We start from the raw sequence: 24,232 nt of genomic DNA on the forward strand, positions 1-24,232 counted from the left end.
TTGTTCTCACAAATCCTACAGTGCAATAAACGGTGTTACAACCAGTCACATAACAGTGTTGCAACTGTTGTGCAATGTAATAGGTGTTGTGATGGCAAAAAGACAGAGTGTTGTGCAACTCAGAAGAGAGGCTTCTCTAAGCTAGACTTGGATGGTCAGGGAAGGTCTCAAGATAAGGTGGCACAATGGGAGGAATGGCAAGCAGGAGGTGGTCAAGTGGAAAACAGGTGAGAGGATGCTCCTAGGCAGCTTACGCAAGGACCTGGAGGTGAGAAAGACCGTGTTGATTGTGGGCACTCAATGTGGAGTTGGTGGGTGTATGTATTCCCTAAAGCTGCCATGACAAAGTACCACAAACTGGGGTAGCTTAAGACAACAGAAATTTATTCTCTTGCAGTTTCTAGAGGCTAGAAGTCCAAAACCAAGGTGTTGGCGAAGCTATGCTCTCTCTGAAGATTCTAGGGAAGAATCCTTCCTTGCCTCTCTCTATCTTCTAGCAGTTGCTAGCAGTCCTCAGCATTCCTTGGCTTGCAGCTGTAGTGCTCCAGTTTCTGCCCCTGTCTTTACATGGCTATTCTACTTATGTGCGTGTCTCGGTTTTCTCTTCTTATAAAGACAACAGTTATTGGATTAGGGTGGTTTCTAAGGTCTAGACCCTATTGGTCAAATTCAATAGGATTAGATTCACCCTAATCCAGTATAGCCTCATTTTAACTAAATACATTTGCAAGAATCCTGCTTCCAAATAAGGTTATGTTCTGAGTTTCTGGGTAGATATGAATTTTAAGGGGATGCTATTCAACCCAGTACAATGGGGGTGGCCAAGGGGAGTAGAAATGAATAAAGGTGAAAAGAAGACAGGAATCAGATTATGAAGGGATTCATAATGAAAAAAATAATAAACATTCTTGAGCACTTACAATATATTAAGAACTGTGGTAGGCGTTTTACACATGTAATATGCATAATCCCTTTGAAAGAGGGAGAATCAGGTTGAGTGAGGCTAGAGGGGAAAATCAGAGTTTACAAAGTGTGTCATCAATTAGGGTCCTAGTAGAAAATAGAAGGTACACTGGATTAGAGTAATTCAAAGAGGGTTTAATAGAGGGATTGTTTAAGTGAGCAGAGTATAGGGAAAACGTACGAGATAGAGCAGTGTGCAGGGCTGCTACCACCCCTAGACATGGACGGTGTGGGTGAGGGAGCAGGTACTGTAACCAAGACTAGGAAGTCCTGTGAAGAAGCCACCTTGAGCAGAGCAGTGACTTTTGGTTGAGAAACGAAGCCATCCCAAGGTGACTACACAGGGAGGAAGCCAATGGAGTGAATACACGAACTTGGTCTCTTGTCAAGACCCTGTTGGCCTACCTCAACCGGAGGACAAAAGAGAACAAGAGAGCCCATGGTGTAGTCCACATGGATAGCATCTGGGGGCCCTGGGCTGAGTGAGGAAGCCTGAAGCATGGATCTGGAGGATCAGACAGAAGACAGCTTGCACTGGGGCATTGATGAGAAGGCAGCGCCTGAGAGCCAGAAAATGGGGAAGTTAGGTTGTGATGAGAAGGGTGATATAACCCAACGTTAAGAATGCATATGAGGCCAGGCACGGTGGCTCACACCTGGAATTTTAGCACTGTGTGAGGCCGAGGCAGGCGGATTGCTTGAGCCCAGGAGTTTGAGACCAGCCTGAGCAACATAGGGAGACCCTGTCTATACAAAAAATACAAATACAAATAATAATAATAATAATAATAATAATAATAATAATAATAATAATAATTCGGCGTGATGGCACATGCCTGTGTTTCCAGTTACTTGGGAGGCTGAGGCAGGAGGATCACTTGAGCCCAGAAGACAGAGGTTGCAGTGAGCCGAGATGATGCCACTGCGCTCCAGCCTGGGTGACAGAGTGAGACCCTTTCTTGAAGGCCTGTGACTGCTCACCCTCATTCCCTATAGTACTAATATAGATTTATGTGTACATTAATCTATTCAACATGTATTTGCTGAGCATCTAGCATATGTCCATCACTGGTCAAATGTATAGTGGTAAACAAAGCAAACAAAATTCTCTGCCTTCAAGGAGCTTACATTCTGATAGGAAAAGTAGATAGTAAACAAATAAAGAAAATATACTGACTGTCAGAAGATGATTAAGTGCTATGGATAAAAACAAAGCAGAAAAGGGAAAGAGGGAGTACCAGGGGTGGGGTTGCAAATGGAAATAGAGTAGAACGAAGGTGATATGTGAGCACAGATCTAAATGGAGATGAGGGAGGACACCATTCTGATACCCGGGGGATGAGAGCTTCAGGTAGAAGGAAGGTCAGGTACAAAGGCTATAAGCCACAGCATGCCTGGAGCATCTGAGAATAATCAAGGATGTACATGCTAGGAACTGAGTGTGATGAGATCAGAGAGGTAACAGGAGCCAGATCTGCAGATCCTGTGATCTTTGAAGTTCTGTGTTCTGCATGATACTACAGCATATTCTGAAATCCTGGCTGTCCCACGTGAACATTGCTCTCCCATCTGTAAAATGGGGATAAGAGTCCTCATTTTGCTTATATCCAGTGGTGTTTTAAGGGTCCAGTGAAAAGATGGGTTATGGTATAGCTTTGAAAATCATTAAGTATGAGGCAAGATAATGTTTGTATTGCTTAGTAATTTTGCCTCAGGCCACCTGCTGCTGAGTAGAAAGGCTGCCCATGCCTTCACGAATGTGGCTGTGCTGGACCATTGCTTGACAGCGGGTTGTCATCTTTTCACACAGAATCCCATCTTCCTCCTCTCCTGGGCCTCCAACTCCCAGGCCTGGTTTTTAAAACAGCAATTTCTCCCCACTGTGTTTCATGCCCCAAACCTCCTAAGTGGAATTACAGACCAGTAACTCACAGTGGCCTGTTATTTATCCTATATGCAATAAAGACTTTCTGTAGGAAATAGGAAATAAATGTGCTTTTTACTATCATCTATAGTTCTTATTAAACTTATCCCCATGGTGAGGAAATATCTTTGTGAGACCAAGCAGTTTTATGTCCAAACAGCCAATGAGCTGATAATGGGTTTTATGTCTAGCTGTAACCAGCAGTATTGCAGGCAGCCCTTCATTCATTGCAGTTAGGAGATGCAGGTTTCTCAACCCATAGCATGTAAATACTTCTTGTTAATGTAGTGGTCCATGCTTTTAAATAGAGTGTCTGGTGTCCCCATGCATGTCTGTTGGCTGAAACACAGAATCTGAGATGCCTTATGGAGCTAAAGGAAGAAACCTGGACCAAAATTGAGTGGTATGAGGTTATGAAATAAGGATGGAGGAGTGGAAAGAACTTTTTGCACTGGTAGCGTCTTTAAGCCATGAGAATTTTAAAATTATAGATATAGGAGTTATTCTGTTATCTCCTCTTGGCAGAGAAATGGAAGGAGAAAGGCAGCTAAAATTGATTGCTAATTATTCAGACAGAAGCAACTTCTCATCCCAGGAAACTCTAAGACTTAGCGTCTTTATCTGTGAAACAGGGATGATAATGCCATACTCCTAGAATTGTGATGCAAAGAAGTGCTGATGCCCACTATGTGTTCAACAAAAAGAAAGCCCTAGTTCTAGTGTTATTCTTCCTTGCGAACTTCTTCCCTCTTGTTCTTCCCTTCAGTATAGCATACAAGTGAAAATAACTAGCAAGCAACGAGGTGGGACCATGGATTAGGTGAGAAGACAGGAAGTGAGATCCAAACAGAGATCAACAGCAAGTATGGTTGACACCATGGGAATCCCAAACTTTTGTCTGGTAGTATGGCATTGATTTAGCTTGTAGACTAATTTCACAGAGTTATTTAAATGTAAATATACAAATTGGGTTTCTCTGCCATAACTAGGAAAGGGAAGAAGGAAGTGAATCCATATTTTTTGTTACCTACCATGTGGCACCTACTTTCGTATATTATCTTTACTATATTTCCAAGACAGCTGGAATTTTGGTCTATTTTCATTTACCATCTGCTATGGTTTAGATATTTGTCCCCTCCAAACTTCATGTTGAAATTTGATACCCAGTGTTGGAGTTGGGGCCTAATGGAAGGTGTTTGAGTGATGGGGGCAATTCCTCATAAATAGAGTAATGCCCTTCCTCAGGGGTGAGTGAGGTTTTGCTCTAAAGTTCCTTCAAGAGTTGGTTGTTGAAAAAAAGGCTGGCACTCCCCAGCCCCTTGCTTCCTCTTTCCCTATGCCATCTCTGCACACATGGGCTCTCCCTCACCTTCTACTTTCTGCCATGAGTGGAAGCAGCCTGAGACCACCAGATGCCCAGTATTGAACCTTTCCAGACATCAGAATTGTGAGCCAAATGAACCTTTTCTCTTTACAAATTATCCAGCCTCAGGTATTCCTTCATAGCAACACAAAATAGAAAAAGAAGACTGGAACCAAGAGTGTGGTTTTGTTATAAAGATAGCTGAATATGTGAAAGCAGCTTTAGAATTGGGTAACGAGAGATGTTTGGGTCATGGGGGTGGATCTTTCATGAATAGATTAAGCCATTTCTTGGAAGTAAGTAAGTTCTTACTCTATTAGTTCCCATGAATGCTGATTGTTTAAAAAAGCCTGGCAGCTCCCCACTTTCACGCTTGCTTTTTCTTTCACCACGTGACCTCTACAAGCTAGCACTTGTTTGCCTTCCGTAATGAGTGGAAGCAGCCTAAGGCCATCACTAAAGCAGATGTTGGCACTATGTTTCTTGTACAAACTGCAGAATTGTAAGCCTAATAAATCTCTTCTCTTTGACAAACAGAGAGCCAAATCATGAGTGAACTCCCATTCACAAATGCTACAAAGAGAATAAAATACCTAGGAATCCAACTTACAAGGGATGTGAAGGACCTCTTCAAGGAGAACTACAAACCACTGCTCCACGAAATAAAAGAGGACATGAACAAATGGAAGAACATTCCATGCTTATGGATAGGAAGAATCAGTATCATGAAAATGGCCATACTGCCCAAGGTGATTTATAGATTGAATGCCATCCGCATCAAGCTACCAGTGACTTTCTTCACAGAATTGGAAAAAAAACTACTTTAAAGTTCATATGGAACCAAAAAAGAGCCCGTATTGCCAAGACAATCCTAAGCAAAAAGAACAAAGCTGGAGGCATCACGTTACCTGACTTTAAACTATACTACAAGGCTGCAGTAGCGAAATAGCATGGTACTGGTACCAAAACAGATATGTAGACTAATGGAACAGAACAGAGGCCTCAAAAATGACACCACACATCTACAACCATCTGATCTTTGACAAACCTGATGAAAACAAGAAATGGGGAAAGGATTCCCTATTTAATAAATGGTGCTGGGAAAACTGGCTAGCCATATGTAGAAAGCTGAAACTGGATCCCTTCCTTACACCTTATACAAAAATTAATTCAAGATGGACTAAAGACTTAAATGTTAGAACTAAAACCATAAAAACTCTAGAAGAAAACCTAGGCAATACCATTCAGGTATTGCCATAGGCATGGGCAAGAACTTCAGGACTAAAACACCAAAAGCAATGGCAACAAAAGCCAAAATTGATAAATGGGATCTAATTAAGCTAAAGAGCTTCTGCACGGCAAAAGATACTACCATCAGAGTGAACAGGCAACCTACAGAATGGGAGAAAATTTTTGCAATCTACCCATCTGACAAAAGGCTAATATCCAGAATCTACAAAGAACTTCAACAAATTTACAAGAAAAAAACAAACAACCCCATCAAAAAGTGGACAAAGGATATGAACAGACACTTCTCAAAAGAAGACATCTATGCAGCCAACAGACACATGAAAAAATGCTCATCATCACTGGCCATCAGAGAAATGCAAATCAAAACCACAATGAGATACCATCTCATGCCAGTTAGAATGGCAATCATTAAAAAGTCAGGAAACAACAAATGCTGGAGAGGATGTGGAGAAATAGGAAGGCTTTTACACTGATGGTGGGAGTGTAAATTGGTTCAACCATTGTGGAAGACATTGTGGTGATTCCTCAAGGATTTAGAACTAGAATTACCATTTGAACCAGCGATCCCATTACTGGGTATATACCCAAAAGGTTATAAATCATGCTACTATAAAGACACATGCACATGTATGTTTATTGCAATAGACAATAGCAAAGACTTGGAACCAACCCAAATGTCCGTCAATGATAGACAGGATTAAGAAAATGTGGCACATATACACCATGGAATACTATGCAGCCATAGAAAAGGATGAGTTCATGTCCTTTGCAGGGACATGGTTGAAGTTGGAAACCATCATTCTGAGCAAACTATCACAAGGACAAAAAACCAAACACCGCATGTTCTCACTCATAGGTCAGAATTGAACGATGAGATCACGTGGACACAGGGCAGGGAACATCATACATCAGGGCCGGTTGGGGGGTGGGAGGCTGGGGGAGGGATAGCATTAGGAGAAATACCTAATGTAAATGATGAGTTCACGGGTGCAGCAAACCAACATGGCACATGTATACGTATGGATCAAACCTGCACGTTGTGCACATGTACCCTAGAACTTAAAGTATATATATAAAAAAATCTCTTCTCTTTATAAATTACCCAGACTCAAATAGTCCTTTATAGCAACACAAAATGGAGTAAGACATCACAGTATTTCCCATATGTAGAACATGTAGCCTATAGTAGAGCATCAGTAATATTTGCTGAATGAACTATGGATACTTAGGAAAAGCTCAGCAAGGCAAAATCTATCAGCCATGTGCCACTGTCCAAATCATAAAAATAAAGCATTGTGGTTAATTCTCTTATTCAATCTAAATATTCCTTAGAGTAATGATTAATTCTTCTCTTCATCACACTACCACATGTCTAGTCCAAAATCCCATCATATTTCACCTTTATTTCTGCTGTAACCTACACTTTGTTCTCCCCACTGTAACTGATTACCTGTCTTACTGCACAGCCAGAAAGAATTTAAAAAGATATGTGATAATATTACTCCCCTGTTTAATATCTTCCAACAGCTCCGTCCTCTTTGATCATAGTAACAAACTCTTATAGGCTCACAAGAGCCTGCTGTATCTGGCCCAATAAATTTCAGCCTCATTGCTTTTTCTTTCTGTTCTGGACTGAATCAGATGCTCAACTGATCTATGTTCTCTTTTAACTCAGGGCCTTTGCACATGCTATTCTGTTTGCCTAGAATACTGCCTTATACACCCTCTACACTTCTCCATACAACCCTCTATCTAGATGATCTCTACTCATTGTTATGGTCGCCATTTAATATCACTTCTTTAGAGTGCCCTGCCTGAGACTCCATAAGGTTCCCAACTTCATGCCTTCATGGTTTCCTGCATGTCCCCTTTTCAAACACTAACGGTTTTTTCAAAATAATTTCTTTCCCTACCAGGCTAAAAGCCCCATGAAAGGAGAGGTGGATTCTATTTGTTCACTGCTGTGTGTGTGTGTGTGTGTGCGTGTGTGTGTGTGCCTGGCATATAATACGTGCTCAATAAGTATCTATTGAATAAATAGTGATCATGTAATACTAAGAATATCCCACAATGTGAGATATCATTTCTGTTTTTCAGATAAGAAAACTAAAATCTAAAGAGACTAAATTTCAAACTCAAGGTCATATAGCAAATAACATAGTTAAGAGTCAAATCTAAGTCTGGATCCAAAATCCATGCTCTGTCTTCTATTCCAAAATAATTTTCTCCAGCTAATCCAATATTCTACTTACTAGGAGGTCACAACCTATGTCATATACTTGGTTCTAATTTGGAAAGAATTTTAATTTGCTAGACACAATCAATTCCTTCTCCAGTGATGCAGAAGGCCCTACAGAACCTTTCAATGTGGTTGCTGGATGACTCTGCGCATAATTATTATAGGAAAGAAGTGCAAAAATAGTTCAGGTTAAGATACGTTCGTCAGCTTGCTCCTTTCTGCCCATGGATGCCGCCGAAGAAGCATCATTAAAGTCTCTCTTCTCCCTGCTGTCCTAAGTCAGAGTCTCCTAAAGAGCCCAAACAGCTGCGGAAGCTCTTCATTGGAGGGTTGAGCTTTAAAACAACTGATGAGAGCCTGAGAAGCCATTTTGAGCAATGGGGAACGCTCAGGGACTGTGTGGTCGTGAGATATCCAAACACCAAGCGCACCAGGGGCTTTGGGTTTGTCACATATGCCACTGTGGAGGAGGTGGATGCAGCCATGAATGCAAGGCCATACAAGGTGGAGGAAAGAGTTGTGGAACCAAAGAGAGCTGTCTCAACAGATGATTCTCAAAGACCAGGTGCCCACTTAACTGTGAAAAAGGTATTTGTTGGTGGCATTAAAGAAGACACTGAAGAACAGCACCTAAGAGATTATTTTCAACAGTTTGGAAAAATGGAAGTGATTGAAATCATGACTGACCAAGGCAGTGGCAATAAAAAAAAAAAGCGGGGGAGGGCGCTTTGCCTTTGTAACCTTTGACGACCATGGCTCCGTGGATAAGACTGTCATTCAGAAATACTATACTGTGAATGGCCACAACTGTGAAGTTAGGAAAGCCCTGTCAAAGCAAGAGATGGCTAGTGCTTCATCCAGCCAAAGAGGTGAAGTGGTTCTGGAAACTTTGATGGTGGTCATGGAGGTGGTTTTGGTGGGAATGACAACTTTGGTCGTGGAGGAAACTTTAGTGGTCATGGTGGCTTTGGTGGCAGCCATGGTGTTGGTGGATATGGTAGCAGTGGGGATGGTTATAATGGGTTTGGTAATTATGGTGGTTATGGAAGAGGTGGCCCTGGTTACTCTGGAGGAAGCAGAGGCTATGGAAGTGGTGGACAGGGTTATGGAAACCAGGGCAGTGGCTATGGCGGGAGTGGCAGCTGTGACAGCTATAACAACGGAGGCAGAGGCAGCTTTGGCGGTGGTAGTGGAAGCAATTTTGGAGGTGGTGGAAGCTACAATGATTTGGGCAATTACAACAATCAGTTTTCAAATTTTGGACCCATGAAGGGAGGAAATTTTGGAGGCAAAAGCTCTGGCCCCTGTGGCAGTGGAGGCCAATACTTTGCCAAACCACAAAACCAAGGTAGCTATGGCGGTTCCAGTAGCAGCAGTAGCTATGCCAGTAGCAGAAGATTTTAATTAGGAAACAAAGCTTAGCAGGAGAGGAGAGCCAGAGAAGTGACAGGGAAGCTACAGGTTATAACAGTTTTGTGAACTCAGCCAAGCACAGTGGTGGCAGGGCCTAGCTGCTACAACGAAGACATGTTTTAGACGAATACTGATGTGTATGGGCAAAAAACTCGAGGACTATATTTGTGACTAATTGTATAACAGGTTATTTTAGTTTCTGTTCTGTGGAAAGTGTAAAGCATTCCAACACAGGGTTTTAATGTAGATTTTTTTTTGCACCCATGCTGTTGATTGCTAAATGTAATAGTCTGATCATGACGCTGAATAAATGCCTTAAAAAAATAGTTCAGGTTATTTATGTTTGCTTTTTCTTGGATGCCAGGTAAACAGTTGTTGACTGGACTTTCAACTCAGGCAGAGAGATGATCTAGTTAAGTTCCTGGCCTGAGAGAGTGTCAGTAGAAGCGCCCATATTTCTCACATGTATGGAATTGCATGAAGATCTTTCATTTATTCTACTCTGCTTGGATTGAATGTGATTACTTTGACTAGTGAATCAGAGGTGGCTCTTCAACCATAAACAAGCGAATGGGTTAAAAAAAAATCCAAATTAGTATCTACGCTTTCAATAAGAGGAGTGAAGGGGCTATGATAAAGGTTAGTAGGACACATGGGCTGGTGTCTTCATTGCACCCACAACCCTCATTTGTGAGAGGCCACTCACCTGTACATCCACCAGAGGGCAGCAGCAGCAGCGAAGGCCCACCTCCCTGGTGCCACACTTCACACCACACTGTCCAACCACACGTGGCTACTGGGCACCTGAAATGTGGCTAGTGCCACTTGTTGAAATGATAACAGTTTGGATATGTTGAAAGATAACAGCTTGGATATATTGGATTAAAGAAAATATATTATTAAAATTCATTTCTCCTGTTTTTTTACTTAAATGTGGCTAAGTGGCAAATTTAAGGTGACATATGTGGCTTGCATTCATAGCCCATGCTATATTTCTTTTGGGTGAAACTGCTTGACACAATCCATGGCATAATAAAACAGAATTTCCAAAGTAACTAAAGTTTGAATCTCATTTTCAGGCTATGTATATATTATAGCAATAGCAATATCATGTCATGATAAGAATTTGGAGGGATCTTGGAGCTTGTCCTTATTTTACAGCTAAAGAAACTGAGGCTCAAAGAGATGAAGCAACTCTGCCCAAGGTCGCACAACCAGTAAGTGGCAGAGCTGGGCTTTGAACTTCAGTTTCAGACTAAATCAGTTCTTCTCCACTCAGTGAGTGGCCCAGAAATTATAGGTATCCCTGGACTTAGAGTGTACCTCTGAGAGCTCCCATCCCTCTATCCCCAGCACCAGTGGCTGGCACATGGCAGGAGCTCTGTTCTACAGCATCCAGTCTGTGCGAGATGCTTTGTTTACTGCACCACACAAAGGATACAAAGACAAGTGCTGCTCAGGCTCTGTTCTCTGGAAGCTCATGGCATAGTAGAGAAGATACCAGATGGACAGTGACCAATTAAAATCATAAAACAAGTTCTAGCAGAGTACCTTGAAAGTAATGTGGAAATGTGTTCAACCTCATTAGTAATTTAAAAAATGCAAATAAAAATAATGATGTGACATTGTTCTTTACTCACATCCTTCCTAGTTTCAGAGGGCCTTAAAGTAGTTCATAATCCTACCTTCGGAAAAAAAAATCAACAGAAAATAAAATCGACAACAAAAAAAGAAACTCTTCTTTCTGTAAACGTGTTCTATGGGAGGGACAAGACGTCACCCAAGTAAGTGATTTGGACGATATGAACATTTTAATTGCCGTGATGTCCTTTGCCTCAGTTTGCTTGGCTTTGAGAAAAGAAGTTAGTTGTAGCCAATTGAATATTTGATATACACTAGGAAAAATATTTATCTTTATTTAGTTTAAGAAAATCTAAAATTCCCTGGCTTTTCTTCAGTATCAAAATGGAAAACTTAGTTAACAGAAGAAACCAAAACTTATTCTGTCTCCCGGTATCTACCACAGGACTTTACATATAACATGGACTCAACTCAATAAAGCCTTGCTGAATACAGGAAGGTACCTGCATTTATTCTGTGCCAGTTATGTGCCCATATACCTTAACAGGTCTCTTTCTATAAATAAGGTCATTTAATAACCTTAAGACCCTGAAAATTTTAGTCTCCGTTTTCAGATAAATAACAGAGGCTCCAAAAAAAAAATTGATAATCTTGCCCAAATCCCTAATTACCAGGGAGCAGAGCTGCAATTTGGACCCATAAATGTATTTTGTTCCAAAGCTTGCTTCTCTATGCTGTGTGAAGGGATAGGAGAATAAAGGGGAAAAAGAGAAGGAACAAAGGGGAAAAAGGGAAAAGACAGAAAAAGGGAGAGAAAGGAGGCAAGAGAAAGATGGAGATGAAAACAAAGATGCAAGGGAAGAAAGGGGTGAGTGAGTATGGAATTCTACCTCTTTCAGCACATGGTCTAAGAAGAAGGATAAAGAGAAGGGTCAAAGCTTTCCTGGAAAAAAATATTCCTGGCAATTTGGAGAGACGGTTTTTAAAACGGCAGGTTAGGAATTCATCTACTGTCGAAGGCTTGGCTTTCAGAAGTTCCCCCAGGATGGTTTCTTCTCTTGCCACCTCATTATCGCCGGGAACAATCTGCATGGCCACTAATGAGAGGATCTTAATGCCGGCAGTCTCAAGGGTGGGTAATGGCCCTGCTCGTGGAGTTGGGGTCACAGGTTCAGGCCTGGATGCTGTGGAGAGAGCTGCGCGGAGCTACAGACCGTCCCCTTGGACCAGCAGTCCATTAGCCCTTACCCCCTCAGTATGGCAGTAATGAGTAGGTGAGGCCCACTCCACAGCCCCTGCCAACGGACCCGGACCCGTCAGAGTGGGGGTGTGGCCTCCCAGTGGCAAGTGCTTCCTGCTGCCAGCCCTGACCAACCTGCTGTCCTTGCAGTGCTGTCGGCCGGCCTGCAGGATAGGCTTTGTGGGGATTCAGGATCCTCTCAAATTCTGCTCCTAACAACAATGCAATTAATTAGGTAGCCAGATAATTTAAGCTTTATATTCATAAACTATAATATTTATATAGATTCCAATTGTATGTTTTCATCTGTAAGCCCATTCTGTATAGTAGAAAAAAACAGATCTTCTAGTCAGAGTTCTAATCCTAGCATCCCTCTATTAGCTATGTGACCTTGGGCATATTACTTCATTTCTATGAATCATGGTATTCTCACATGTCATGAGGAATATTAATAATACCAGCCTTATAGGTTTGTTCAGATTATTATATATATTTGTTATTAATAACTAACATTGAGTACTATGTGTCAGGTTCTGTAATAAGTGCCTTTATACGTATGATTCTGAATCCTCCGGACTCTACATGTAAATATTACTCTTATCCCTAATTGACAGATGTAGAAACAGGGTAAGACTGAGTTAGTATGTGTCAGAACTGGGATCTGAAGTCTGGTCTCTCTGACAATCTTTGCAACCTTAACCGCTATGCTATAGTGAAATTATGAATTTAACACCCAGAGTAAAAGCCTGATATGCAGTACATTGTCAATAATTATATTAGTTCTTTCTCCTCTCCTTTTCTCTTTGTCTAATATAACAGGAGACACTCAGAAAACAGAAATCTGTCTAGGTATTTCAAACAGGGAAGATTCAATAAAGGAGATGGTCGCATACAAGATAGAAGAGCTAAGAAGCGAAAAAAGGAAATTGAGACAAGCCAGAGAGCAGCAATAGGACGAAGCCACTGTAACCCCTAGGCTAGAGGAATAGGGAAAAAAGGTGGTACCACCAAATCCCAGAGACCAGGGTCACCTTCAGAAGCTAGAAGCACAGAGGAACCCTGGAGGAGATGCTACCATTTCTGGAGATACAATCCCAAACCAGGAAAGCCAAGGGTAAAAATACCCTGTCCCTCTTCCCTCCTCCTGGTCTCCAACTTCTCACAGCCTCAAATTAGTAATACATACTCAGAAACTCAAAAAGAAGGAAGCTAAGGAAATGTTTCCTGCAAATTTTTCAAAGAAGGACAGAAGGGATCTGAGATTAAACATGCAGGTAATTGGCAGATCTACAATGCTATAAAGTAGGTAAGTTGTGGCGAGCGCAGCGGCTCACGCCTGTAATCCCAGCACTTTGGGAGGCCAAGGTGGGCAGATCACGAGGTCAAGAGTTCAAGACTAGCCTGGCCAACATGGTGAAACCCCGTCTCTACTAAGAATACAAAAATTGGCCAAGCGTAGTGGCGCGTGCCTATAATCCCAGCTACTCGGGAGGCTGAGGCAGGAGAATCGCTTGAACCTGGGAGGCGAAGGTTGCAGTGAACCAAGATCGTGCCACTGCACTTGAGCCTGGGCGACAGAGCAAGACTCTGTCTTAAAAAAAAAAAAAAAAAAAAAAAGGGGTGGGTTGTGATTATCCTCTCTGTTTGACTCTGTCCAGTATTCATTTCGTGGCACAATAGTGATCTCATTTTATAGATGAGAAAAGAAAATCCAGACATTAACTACTACTCCCAGAGCTCCAAAGAGGAAGTGAGTATTAATTTTGTGAGATTCATGGAAGGCTTTAGAGTAGGAGTGACCGTGAGGACATCATGGGTCATGGGTGAAGAGAGTTTTGTCAGATGGATCAGATTGGAAAAGCACTACAAGCAGTGGAAATAGAAGAGGTAAAGGTATCAATCCATATATTGAAGGGTTTGGGCTATACTGTCTCTGAAGTTTCTGCCAAATCTAATGTTTTTTTAAACTTGAAATTCTACTAGAAGTGAAAGAAATATATTACCCAAATTGTTTTTTATAGTACCTAAAGGCATTCATTTTCTAATATGAAATTATATCACTTGACCCATTTATGTAGGCTCTGTGATGTACCTTTCATGTTGATAAAGAAATTAGCACATAGATGGAGCAAATGTCACTAACAAGGTCAGCTCAAAAGGGACAGAGAATTTTGGTCTCTTATTTGTCTTCTTACTACCTTGTGTTAACAGTTTGGAAAGAGCAGCACAGCGGCTACACATTAACATTTTGGTGATTCATTACTTCTGGAATATACTGTCAGGACATTTGATCTGCATGTATTTCCTTCATACACTCCTTTGTGCTGAATTTGATGGATAAACTTTTCTACTGATGTTACACACTACATTTCAGCTATTAGCATGCAACACCTTTGCTCTTAGAATCTTTACCTCTAGCTTCTCCTGGCTCCAATCCATCACCCCACAGTGTAGTAAATGGATGGCTCATTTTGAAATGCAAATCTGATTATTATAATGCCTCCCCTCCGCCTCACTTAAAATCTGTCTGTGGAGCCCCTTGCCTTCAAGATAAATCTAAGCTCCTCTAATATCTTTGCACCTTCCTAAGTCTTTCAGTACTCCCTGCCTTGAACTCTGAGTTTCAGATGTGTTGAAGAACTGACTGCTATTTTATGCTTCCATGCGAATAGTCTTTGCACATGCTGTTCCCCCCAGAGTATCCTTTCCCAACTTCTGTCCCAAGCAATATCTATTTCTTCCTAAGGGGATTTCACCCTGCCCCCACCTCCCTCCTTTTCCTTTGTGTTTTCAATGCGCCATGCACATATTGCCAGTATGGAACTATCGCTTAGTATTTGTAGTTTTGGGTGTGTACAACCTGCTTGAAAGGCTGGCATTAGTAGAAACTTAATAACTGGCAGCTCTGGGGGTTTGTTGTTGTTAATTTTATTCATTGCTATGTTCCTAGTGTCTAACAGCATCTGATACACAGTAGATATGAAATAAATGTTTGTTGAATATCCTAAGAGTTGTAGGTTCAAAAAGAGAAGTAAAACTAAACAGTTTTAAAGCCTCTATTTATTAAATATGGTACCATTAAAAGATTGTCTTTAAATCATACCTGCTTCAAGGCTGGGCGCGGTGGCTCACACTTGTAATCCCAGCACTTTGGGAGGCCGAGGCGGGCGGATCACGAGGTCAGGAGATTGAGACCATGGTGAAACCCTGTCTCTACTAAAAATACAAAAAATTAGCCAGGCGTGGTGGCGGGCGCCTGTAGTCCCAGCTACTCGGAGAGGCTGAGGCAGGAGAATAGCGTGAACCTGGGAGGCGGAGCTTGCAGTGAGCCGAGATTGCGCCACTGCACTCCAGCCTGGGCGACAGAGCGAGACTCCGTCTCAAAAGAAAAAAAAAATAAAATAAATAAATAAATAAATAAATAAATCATACCTGCTTCAGAAGGTCCAGTAGAAACTCGCTTCCACACATAAGAAATCCAGTCGTGGGTTTGTCAGAAGTAAGTACATTAAATAAGCCAGATCCTCTTTGTGCACGGCTATGTGCTTTTATTCATTTCCTTTGCTCTTTAACCCAAAAGCCAGCCACCTGAGACAGGGCTCTAGGTTAATAAGCAAAATTATTCCCAGAATGGAGCTGACCTGGCCAGAGACGTTTAATAAGGAAGAGACTTGGCAGATAAGGATGGATATTTGTGGCTTCTACTATTTACGAATCATCCAAAGTCCAAACCATGCAGACACTTAAACTGGGAGGTTGGTGTGCGGGACAACCCCTTTCTTAGCAGGTATGCATGGCCTATCACCCAGCAATCAGGGATTGGTACTATTTTGTGGCTCCGACTCTGGGAGTGGCTAGTTGATCAAAGCATTCTTTCTCAGCCAGTCCTGATGCAGCCTCTTAATCCTTCATAGTCTAGAGCACACAGGAAGCCAATGCCAATTCTAGCTTGCTAGAGGAATTTGAGCTGCCAAGCCCAAGGCATTGTCAAGGAGGCCCTTCTTTGAGGGTGGTGTGGGGTAGTGTTTAAGGACCTGCACTCTGCAGCCAGACTGACCTGGAATCTCCACTGTATACTCTTGACACTTGTTAGCTGTATGAGCTTAGGCAGGTTACTCTACCCTACAATGTTCTAGGTTCTGCAGCTGTAACACAGGGGTGGTAATAAGAGGATGCTGGGTGTTAGAGTTTTTAAATGAGAGTATATAGACATTAATGCTCAGAGTTGTGCCTGAAACACAACACACACTATATAAGTCTGGCTCTTATGAGACAGCCCACAGTCATATGCTGAGGTCCTAGTATATTCCAAGTGTTTTTCTAGATGCTATTTCCAGAAACATAGAGATGAAAAGATGTGGCTCCAGCGTCAATAATCTCAGCCTAGAAGAGATGAGAGACAAGTAAGCCAATCATTGAAATATAGCGCAATAATTTGACAACTGTAATATGCAGGCTTGCATAAGATTATGTGAGAGCTCAGAGGGACTGGGTTCCTGGGCCTGCTCAATAAGAAGACATTAAAGGCTTCACAGATGAGGACACACTGGAACTAACTCTTAAGAAGGAGTGGGGTTTGGAAAAAAGATTATTAGGAGAGTATGTTTCAGATAGGCAGCAACGCACTTGCAAAGATGCAGAGCTAGAGACCAGTGTGGCTGTTTAGGGAATTGTAATGTATCCAGGGGTTGATGCATAGGTCTGATGAAGTTGGAACAGGTGAGGTCGGGGAATTCGGCAAGAGCCAATCCCCGGGGTCCCAGGTGCAACCTTTAGGAGGTTGGACATGATTCTGTAGTTAATTAGGACTCTCTGAGAGTTGTGAGATTCAGGAAAAGAAGAGAGAATTGAGGTGGATGCCTTTTGTTGCACTTTGTGCTGTTATGTTTATTTTGAAAAGAAAAAATATGAATACATCAGAAACTAAGCTTTCATGAGATTGACATTAGACTTCAGTTTCTGTACATTCAAATAGAATATTATGAGCTAATTCTATTTAGACATGTGATATATTTTTAACTCTATGATTCCTCTGTCCAATGTTCTCAATCCACAGGAAACTCATTTAGCCTGAAGGTTCTGAACCAATTACACAGTTTTATAAGGTCAAAATAAAAGTTGGGAGTCATTTTATTTTTATCTGTACTGGTAGAAATTACAGAATCAAACTGCTTTAATGAGAAAAAACACCAGGATGAGAAAAGTGAAAATAGAAGTGTCAGCACCATCAGAGTTTCTGCTGTGTCTTGGATGCCGGCAGATGAGACCAGGGTTGGGCTGTGAAGTCCTTTGACAACCCCGTCTATATCCCTGAACAAGTTGCCAGGGCTTCAAGAGGGATAGACATGAAACACAACATCCTTCACTCTTATTAAGATTTAATCATGCTTTCAACAGGATTGCAATGTTATTAAATTAGATTTTTTTTCTTCCTTAAAAAGGGATTTAACTTTTGCTTTCCTAACATCATAATCAACATGGAACAGATGCAAAGGGGAATTGGGTGACCACTGGTAATATGGACCTATACTTAACATGTAGCATGTGAAGTTATTAAAATGGAAATTAATTCCCATTATTACTATCGTGCCCTATCAATTAATTTGGTTGGAGATGCTTATGAATATGCAGTCATTCCTCCCTGCTGCCCACCCCTTATTCTATGTGTGTGGAAAGCACTGGTGAAGCAATAGGTAAAATTTTATATATTTTTTGCTAGTTTGGCTAGCACTGTTCCTCTTTGCTTCCTAACAATAATGGATAATATTGATAACTAATAGTTATTGAAATCTTCCCATGTGCCCAGCACTTCTGTAAGCACTTCATATTTATTGTTTTATTCAACCTTGACAATAAATTATTAAGATGGGTACTTGTGTTATCCCTGTAGAAAGAAGAGAAAGATGGGACAGAAAATGGTGAGGAAATCTTTTCTAGGTGGGCCAGGCCCTGTACTCTTCACTACTGGGCCACACTGCCTCTTACTGGCTCCAGGTGCAAGGACTTGGGGAGAGGCCAAAGTCTCAGATGTCAAACTCCTGTAGGCTGAAAAAGAATGTGGGGGACTGGGGATGGAACAGAAGGCTCTGAGTGGGGTGGGGGGGGCAAGTATTTTCAAATATAGGTTTTGTTATTATTTTGGTATGGCAAGGCCAACAGATCAGGAGATGACTCCCATTGAAAAGATAGCTTGTTACACTCACAGACCCCAAGACAAGGTGCCATGCCTTGTGGGGGCTACACACTCAAGGCACCAGGATTGCTCAGGAGGTAGAGGGAAGGCAGGACCCTGAGCAAGAGCCTTTATTGTGGTGTCTGTGGGAAGGAACAGGTGAGGCAGTTTGGCTGGTTTAGATAATTTAGCAGGCTCTGGGGAATAGAGGCTGTCCCCATTGTCTGGTTCCTGGCTCAGGTGATAGGGGCAAGTGGATAAATGGGTTATAGTAGACAAAGGAGGTGGTTGGGGGTATGGATTCTAGAGAGATTGGTTAGCATTTGAAAGGTGAGCTCCTGGGAGAGTTTGTTACTATCTCTAGGAATTAGCTAAGCCTGGGAACGGAGTAGCAGTCTGCAGTAACAGCAAGGCCCCAGACATCAAAGCATCAGAAATACAGGAACTAAAAAGACATAGTTAACAGAGTTGGGGCTTAGTGGGGTTGGTGTGGGGGGCAGTGTGGGCTGTGGAGACTCCCTAGGGAAGGCAAGGAGGGTGGGATGGCCAGTAAGAAATGAAGACCCGAATGTACATATGATGGTCTCCATTGGGGGGTGGGGAATTGGAGACACTGAAATTAAGCTTTGAAGTATCTTTGGTCTTTTGATGTTATTCATACCACATATTTAACTTTCTACATGTATTAAGCTTTGCGGGGAAGGGTGTTATGACTCATGATTGCAGCTGGTTGCTTCCTTGGGAGCAGGGACCTTCCTTTGTGTTAATCAACCTTGCACTACCCTGAAGATCTGATGTGAGGCTTGCTCTCCCAGAATGGAAGAGCTCTGTTTCACCTGCAGTTTTTAAATCCTGGCCCCAATAACACCTCATCAGGGCAGGTCTCTCTTTAAGTGCCAGTTGCATGCTGTGGATTTGGTAAAAAGGGAGCTTATTAAACCCAGGTGAGAGGAAGCCCTGGTGAAGAACCACGGTCATGGCTGAGTGCTCAGTTAGTAACAGCTGATTCACAAGTGGTTCCTTTTCTCTTTCCTTTAAAAAAGGCAAGAGAAATTATGTGACAGGAATCAAGATAGTACTACAGGTTTGTTTTCTAATCAAGTACCTAGATAACAAGGTGATCTATCTGTACGTTGTGTGGAGGCTGTTTAGTCGCCAATCCAGAACCAAAGAGTCAAGCTGAATTCCTTCCACTCTTCCATCCCCACATCCAATCCATTATCAAGTTTTCTCCTTTCCACCCAAAATGTGTCCTGGAATGCCCATACTCAACTCCCTCCACCTAAGTCTGAGAAGCCACATCAATTGTCTCCTATACTTTCACAAGAATATTTTCATGGGCCTCCTCATTTTGGTTTTGGCCCCTCTAATTCATTTTCCATAAGAGGGCCATATATTCACTTTAAAATATAAAAGATAACAAGTCAGTCTTCTGCTTAATGGCTTTTTATAGTGTATTAGTTAGGGTAGGCTAACTACTGTAGCAAAGGGACCCAAAAATTTATAATGGCTCATACACAATGGTTATGACTTGAATTAGTGAGTAGATCAACAGGGCTGCCTCTCTCTAAGGAGTCATTCAGGGCCATTAACACCTAGTTTAAAAACCATCCCAAGTCAGATTTCCTGGAAACTGAGACTGATATGAACGTGATCTATTAGGAAGCTTTCCCAGGAAAAACTGCACAGAAGTACAGAGTGGGGTGAGGAAAGGAAGGAAGGTAAGCAAGGGTGTGGTACAAACCAAAGCCCCACAGAGGTAACTTTAGCCTAATCCCATAAGGCAGCAGTCCCCAACCTTTTTTGGCACCAGGGACTGGTTTTGTGGAAGACAGTTTTTCCATGGAGCAGGGTGGGGGTGGAAAGGTGGGGATGGTTTTGGGATGAAACTGTTCCACTTCAGATCAATCTCAATCAGGCATCAAATTCTCATAAGGAGCATGCAACCTAGATTCCTCACATGCACAGTTTACAATGGAGTTCCCACTCGTGTGAGAATCTAATGCCACTGCTGATCTAACAGGAGGCAGAGCTCAGGTGGTAATGCTTGGCTGCCACTCATCTCCTGCTCTGCAGCCCACTTCCTAACTGGCCACAGACTAGTATCCATCCACAGCCCAGGGGTTGGGGACCCCTGCCATAAGGGAAGATCTGGAGACAGCATAGACCCCACCTCAGAGCTATCCTCATCAGAAAAAGGGAGTAAGAGCATTTAAGCTCGTGCCTGCCATGCATTGGTTAAGGTCTGCCTCTGAGGAGAAATACCTTCCCAGGTGCCTCTAGCAATCTGTGTGTGCAGGCAAAGGGGGTTCTGATACCCTGAGTGCATGCTGATAAGGGGATGCAGGTGCTAGCCTTTGGGGGGAGAGCGAACACCTGGAGTCAGTGTGCAGGAAAATGATAGCGGTCTAAGGGAAGATGGGAGGAGTACTGACAGCAACAGCTACACAAAGGCATCCTAGGGTCTTCATTCTAGTGGGAAGGAGCAGGCAAGGGAAGCTTAAATGGACCATGCTCAGAATCATATTCCACTGACTAGAAGTCAACTAATGATTGATCCCTTAACCAATGCAAGGCAGTCACATGGCCATACACAACTGCAAGAGAAGTTGGGAAATGTAATCCATCTGTGTATCTAGGGAGAAGAAGATAATCTAGGCTTCTTGCCACAAATAGCCTCTCTTAATACTTGAATAAAACTCTAACCTCCCTACAGGGTCTTCCAAGTCTCCACATGTCTGGCCTCTACCTACCTCTTCATCTCTGTCACCTGCTGCTCCCTCTCTACCTCTGCCTCCACTCTCACTGTATTTTAGCTGTACTTATAGACTGTTTTATCATATGCTGGGCTTTACTACCACAGACTCTTGAAAAAAATTAGTAGAAGCCTGCAGGTCTAGAATTGCAATGCTACTGTTATGATGATAAAAGTATTAATTTGACTTTTGAATAAAGGCCTTTGGTGGATTGTGATAAAGTAGATAATGAAACAGCTAGTCCCATTTAGTGGAGACTGTAAGAACTAGAACTTAGCCTCCAATAAGCTCACAGAAAGAGGAGAGCTAGACCTCCCTGTGGGCAGCCCAAAGTGGCAGGCCACGCTCAACCAGCTGTATCATTGCTATCTCAAGTGCAGAACCCACGGGCTCTGGGCTCTCCCTTACTACCAACTGCCAGCATGACCTTGGGCAAGTTGTTAAACTAGATGTGCCTCAGTTTCATCTTCTATAAAAGAGGGCTAATAATTGTTCCACATTCATGGAGTCATTGTGAAGAGCAAATGAATTAATACAATAGAAAGAGCTTAGATCAGTCCCTGTCACAGACTAAGCACTTTAATAAATGCTATTATTACTATTAGAGGACCTGCACGCTACACAGACAACTTCCTACCCAGGTTTCCTGACCATCTCACTTACCATGCTATCCTGTTAGCGAATTTTTTTTTTCCCTCATTCCTACAGCCCCACCCCAGGCTAAGCGGGGTTTGGAGACAACCAATTAAATCAAGCTCCTATTTAACATCAACCATATACAGATGTGCATCTTCCTGATCATGAGACACAATTTGAAGTCAAAGAACCAAAGGTCTATCTGTAAGCAGCCCTTCAAGCTGAGATAGTGAAAGTATCCTATCTTGGGTTTTTCCCAAAGCTGCAGTTTTCCTTAGGTTCCTGGAGAATAGACCTCAAGTCTCCCCATAGGCCAGGGACTGTTTACAACCGGCTTTGCTTTTATCCCGCCAGTCCTGGGCTGATGCTGCCTTTGATTGTACATCTCACAACTCCAGGTGGAGCCATTCTGTTAGACTACATAGTCTCCAATGATGGCCCTGAACCATGCACTATCTTGCTATCTTAGAGTTTCTTGTGAAGTACACATGTTTTAGATTAATAAACAATTTGGATGTGAATTCTGATGCATTTGCTATTTGTGTGACATTGTATAAATTACCTATCCTCTTTGGGCCTCAGTTTCCTCATCTGCAATGGGGTGGTAATATCCATTCCATGTAGTTGGTGTTGTAAGGATTGCAATGGAGTACAGGTGAAAAGCCTAGCTAACTGCCTGATGACATCTTAGTCCCCTGGAGTTTGGTCGTCCATTGCTGTGTAACAAATTGCCCTAACAGTTAGTGGCTTTACAGCAAGAAACTGTTTATCTGCTTGTGATTCCACAATTAAGGGAAGGCCCGTTTGTTCCAGGTGGTGGTGTTTGAGGTAGCTCACCTGGGGTTGAGGATCTAAAATAGCTTCTTTCACTTGGCTGGTGCTGCAGCTGGGGTGGCAGGAACTACTAGGTGTTGGCTGGGCTTGCTGTCTCTTTCTGCCTCTCTGTCGCTCACTGTAGTATCTCACTTCCAGCAGCCCGTTTCTCTCCACATGGGCTTTCTCTTCAGCAGGTGATCAGAATTCTTAACGTGGTGTCTCAGAGCTCCAAAGAGTGCAAAAATAAATTCCACCAAAGTCTTAAGACCTGGATCGAGCCTTCACAGGGTGTTACTTCTGCTACATTCTATTGGTCAAAACAAGACACAGGTTCGCGAGGAAGAGAAGTAGACTCTCCCACTTGAGAGGAGAAGCAGCATGCACATACATGGATGGAAGGAATCGTTGATGGCCGTCTTGCAGATAATCCATCATGCTCAGTAAGTGACAACCTTGGTTTTCATTCTTTTTGGATCTTAGAAGGGGGAAGAGGGTAGGTGGCTGCAAAACCAAATTGACTTTTAGCCAAAAAGCCCTAAGGACCAGGAAGACTCAGATCGGTGAGACAGAGTAATTCCCATTGCATTTCTTCTTTGGGATGGGAAGAAATCATTTCTGAGCTAACTGCTACTAGAACTATAACCTAGAAATATTTCATGCTTTTTTGTTTCCTTTCTGATTTTCCAATTCGAACTCACCTTCTACATCATCTGGCAGACTAGAACCAGAAACAGGTTACTGATATTTAGAGAAACATCTATATTTGTTATCTATTATTGCATAGCAAGTTACCCCAAAACTTCATGGCTTGAAGTGACGACATTTTGTATCTCACAATTTCTGTAAGTCAGGAGTCTGGAGTGAATTTACCTGGAGCCTCTGGCTCAGGCTGCAATATTAGTCAGGGCTGCAGTTATCCCACAGTTTGACTGGGGCAGAATCCCCTATCAAGATCCCTCAGTTGTTATTGGGAGAGTTCCACTCCTGGCAGGCATTTGGACTGAGGGCTCGGTTCCTCTGGCTGTTGGCTAGAGGTTTCCCTCAGTTCTTTAGCACAGAGACCTCTTCGTAGGGGCGGTTCAAAGATAGTAAACAGCTTTATCAGAGCAAGCAAGCAAGAAAGCCGGAGAGTGAGAGAGTAACTGCTAGTGAAACAGAAGTCATACGCTCTTTTGTAACTAACAAGATAATAATTGCTGAAGCAACATCCTATCATTTTTGCTGCATTCTATTTGTTAGAAGCAAGTCACTACAATCAAGGGTAGGCAGATTATATCAGGACACAGATACCAGGTGACAAGATCACTGGTGGCCATTGTAGAATTACAACTCTTGCCACTCCTTTCAGCAAATTTAGAGTCCTCAAATTTCACTTCATCCCTGGATATCATAGCACTACGTGTGGGGTTATAATCAGGGTGACTATGTGTCCTAGTGTAACTGGAATAGGTGCAATTTAGATAACCTAAAAAAAAAAGATGATTCTAAGTGTAGAGGAACAATGCCTTGTTTATAAAAAATGGGAGCAGAAATTTTGTTCATCTTCATAAGGTAGAATAGTTTGCTTAGGAAAATTTAATGTCACTCTTAATTAATCTACTCAACAAATATTTATACAGTACTTTCTAAATGCTGGAGCTGTAAAGTACAGTAAAAATAGTATCACTACCCTTGAAGAAGTCAGATGAGAACTTGAACACTAGTAGTATTGTATCAGAAATGTTGTGAGAGGGAAACACAAAGTGGCCCTTTGATTGAGTTTTGAAGGATGCATAGGAATTTGCTGGATGAAGAATGTTTTAGTCAGGTTCCCAATAGGAAACAGCACATTCAAAACAGGATAAATGATAGAAGATTTATTTCCAAAGATGAGGGCAT

The 24,232-nt window shown here is 42.2% G+C and overlaps 1 protein-coding gene and 1 long non-coding RNA gene across 2 annotated transcripts; one reads left to right on the top strand and one right to left on the bottom strand.

The window, feature by feature from the left end:
• Positions 1-1,462: 1,462 nt before the first annotated feature.
• On the top strand, positions 1,463-9,434 carry LOC129458264 (heterogeneous nuclear ribonucleoprotein A1-like). The gene is given in 6 exon segments (XM_063613592.1): positions 1,463-1,565; positions 2,587-2,639; positions 3,196-3,297; positions 8,020-8,460; positions 8,462-8,609; positions 8,612-9,434. Coding segments are annotated over 6 exon segments (1,380 nt in total). The 3' UTR covers positions 9,145-9,434.
• Positions 9,435-9,764: 330 nt separating this feature from the next.
• Positions 9,765-23,044, bottom strand: LOC129458572 (uncharacterized). The gene is made up of 6 exons (XR_010114772.1): positions 22,376-23,044; positions 15,407-16,357; positions 15,078-15,190; positions 12,110-12,186; positions 10,595-11,930; positions 9,765-10,020 (listed from the first exon to the last, which is right to left on the bottom strand). It is a non-coding gene; the product is annotated as an uncharacterized lncRNA (long non-coding RNA).
• Between the last annotated feature and the right edge of the window lie 1,188 nt (positions 23,045-24,232).

The sequence above is a fragment of the Symphalangus syndactylus genome, chromosome 19, assembly GCF_028878055.3.
Source record: "Symphalangus syndactylus isolate Jambi chromosome 19, NHGRI_mSymSyn1-v2.1_pri, whole genome shotgun sequence".
In the NCBI taxonomy this organism is placed as follows: domain Eukaryota; kingdom Metazoa; phylum Chordata; class Mammalia; order Primates; family Hylobatidae; genus Symphalangus; species Symphalangus syndactylus.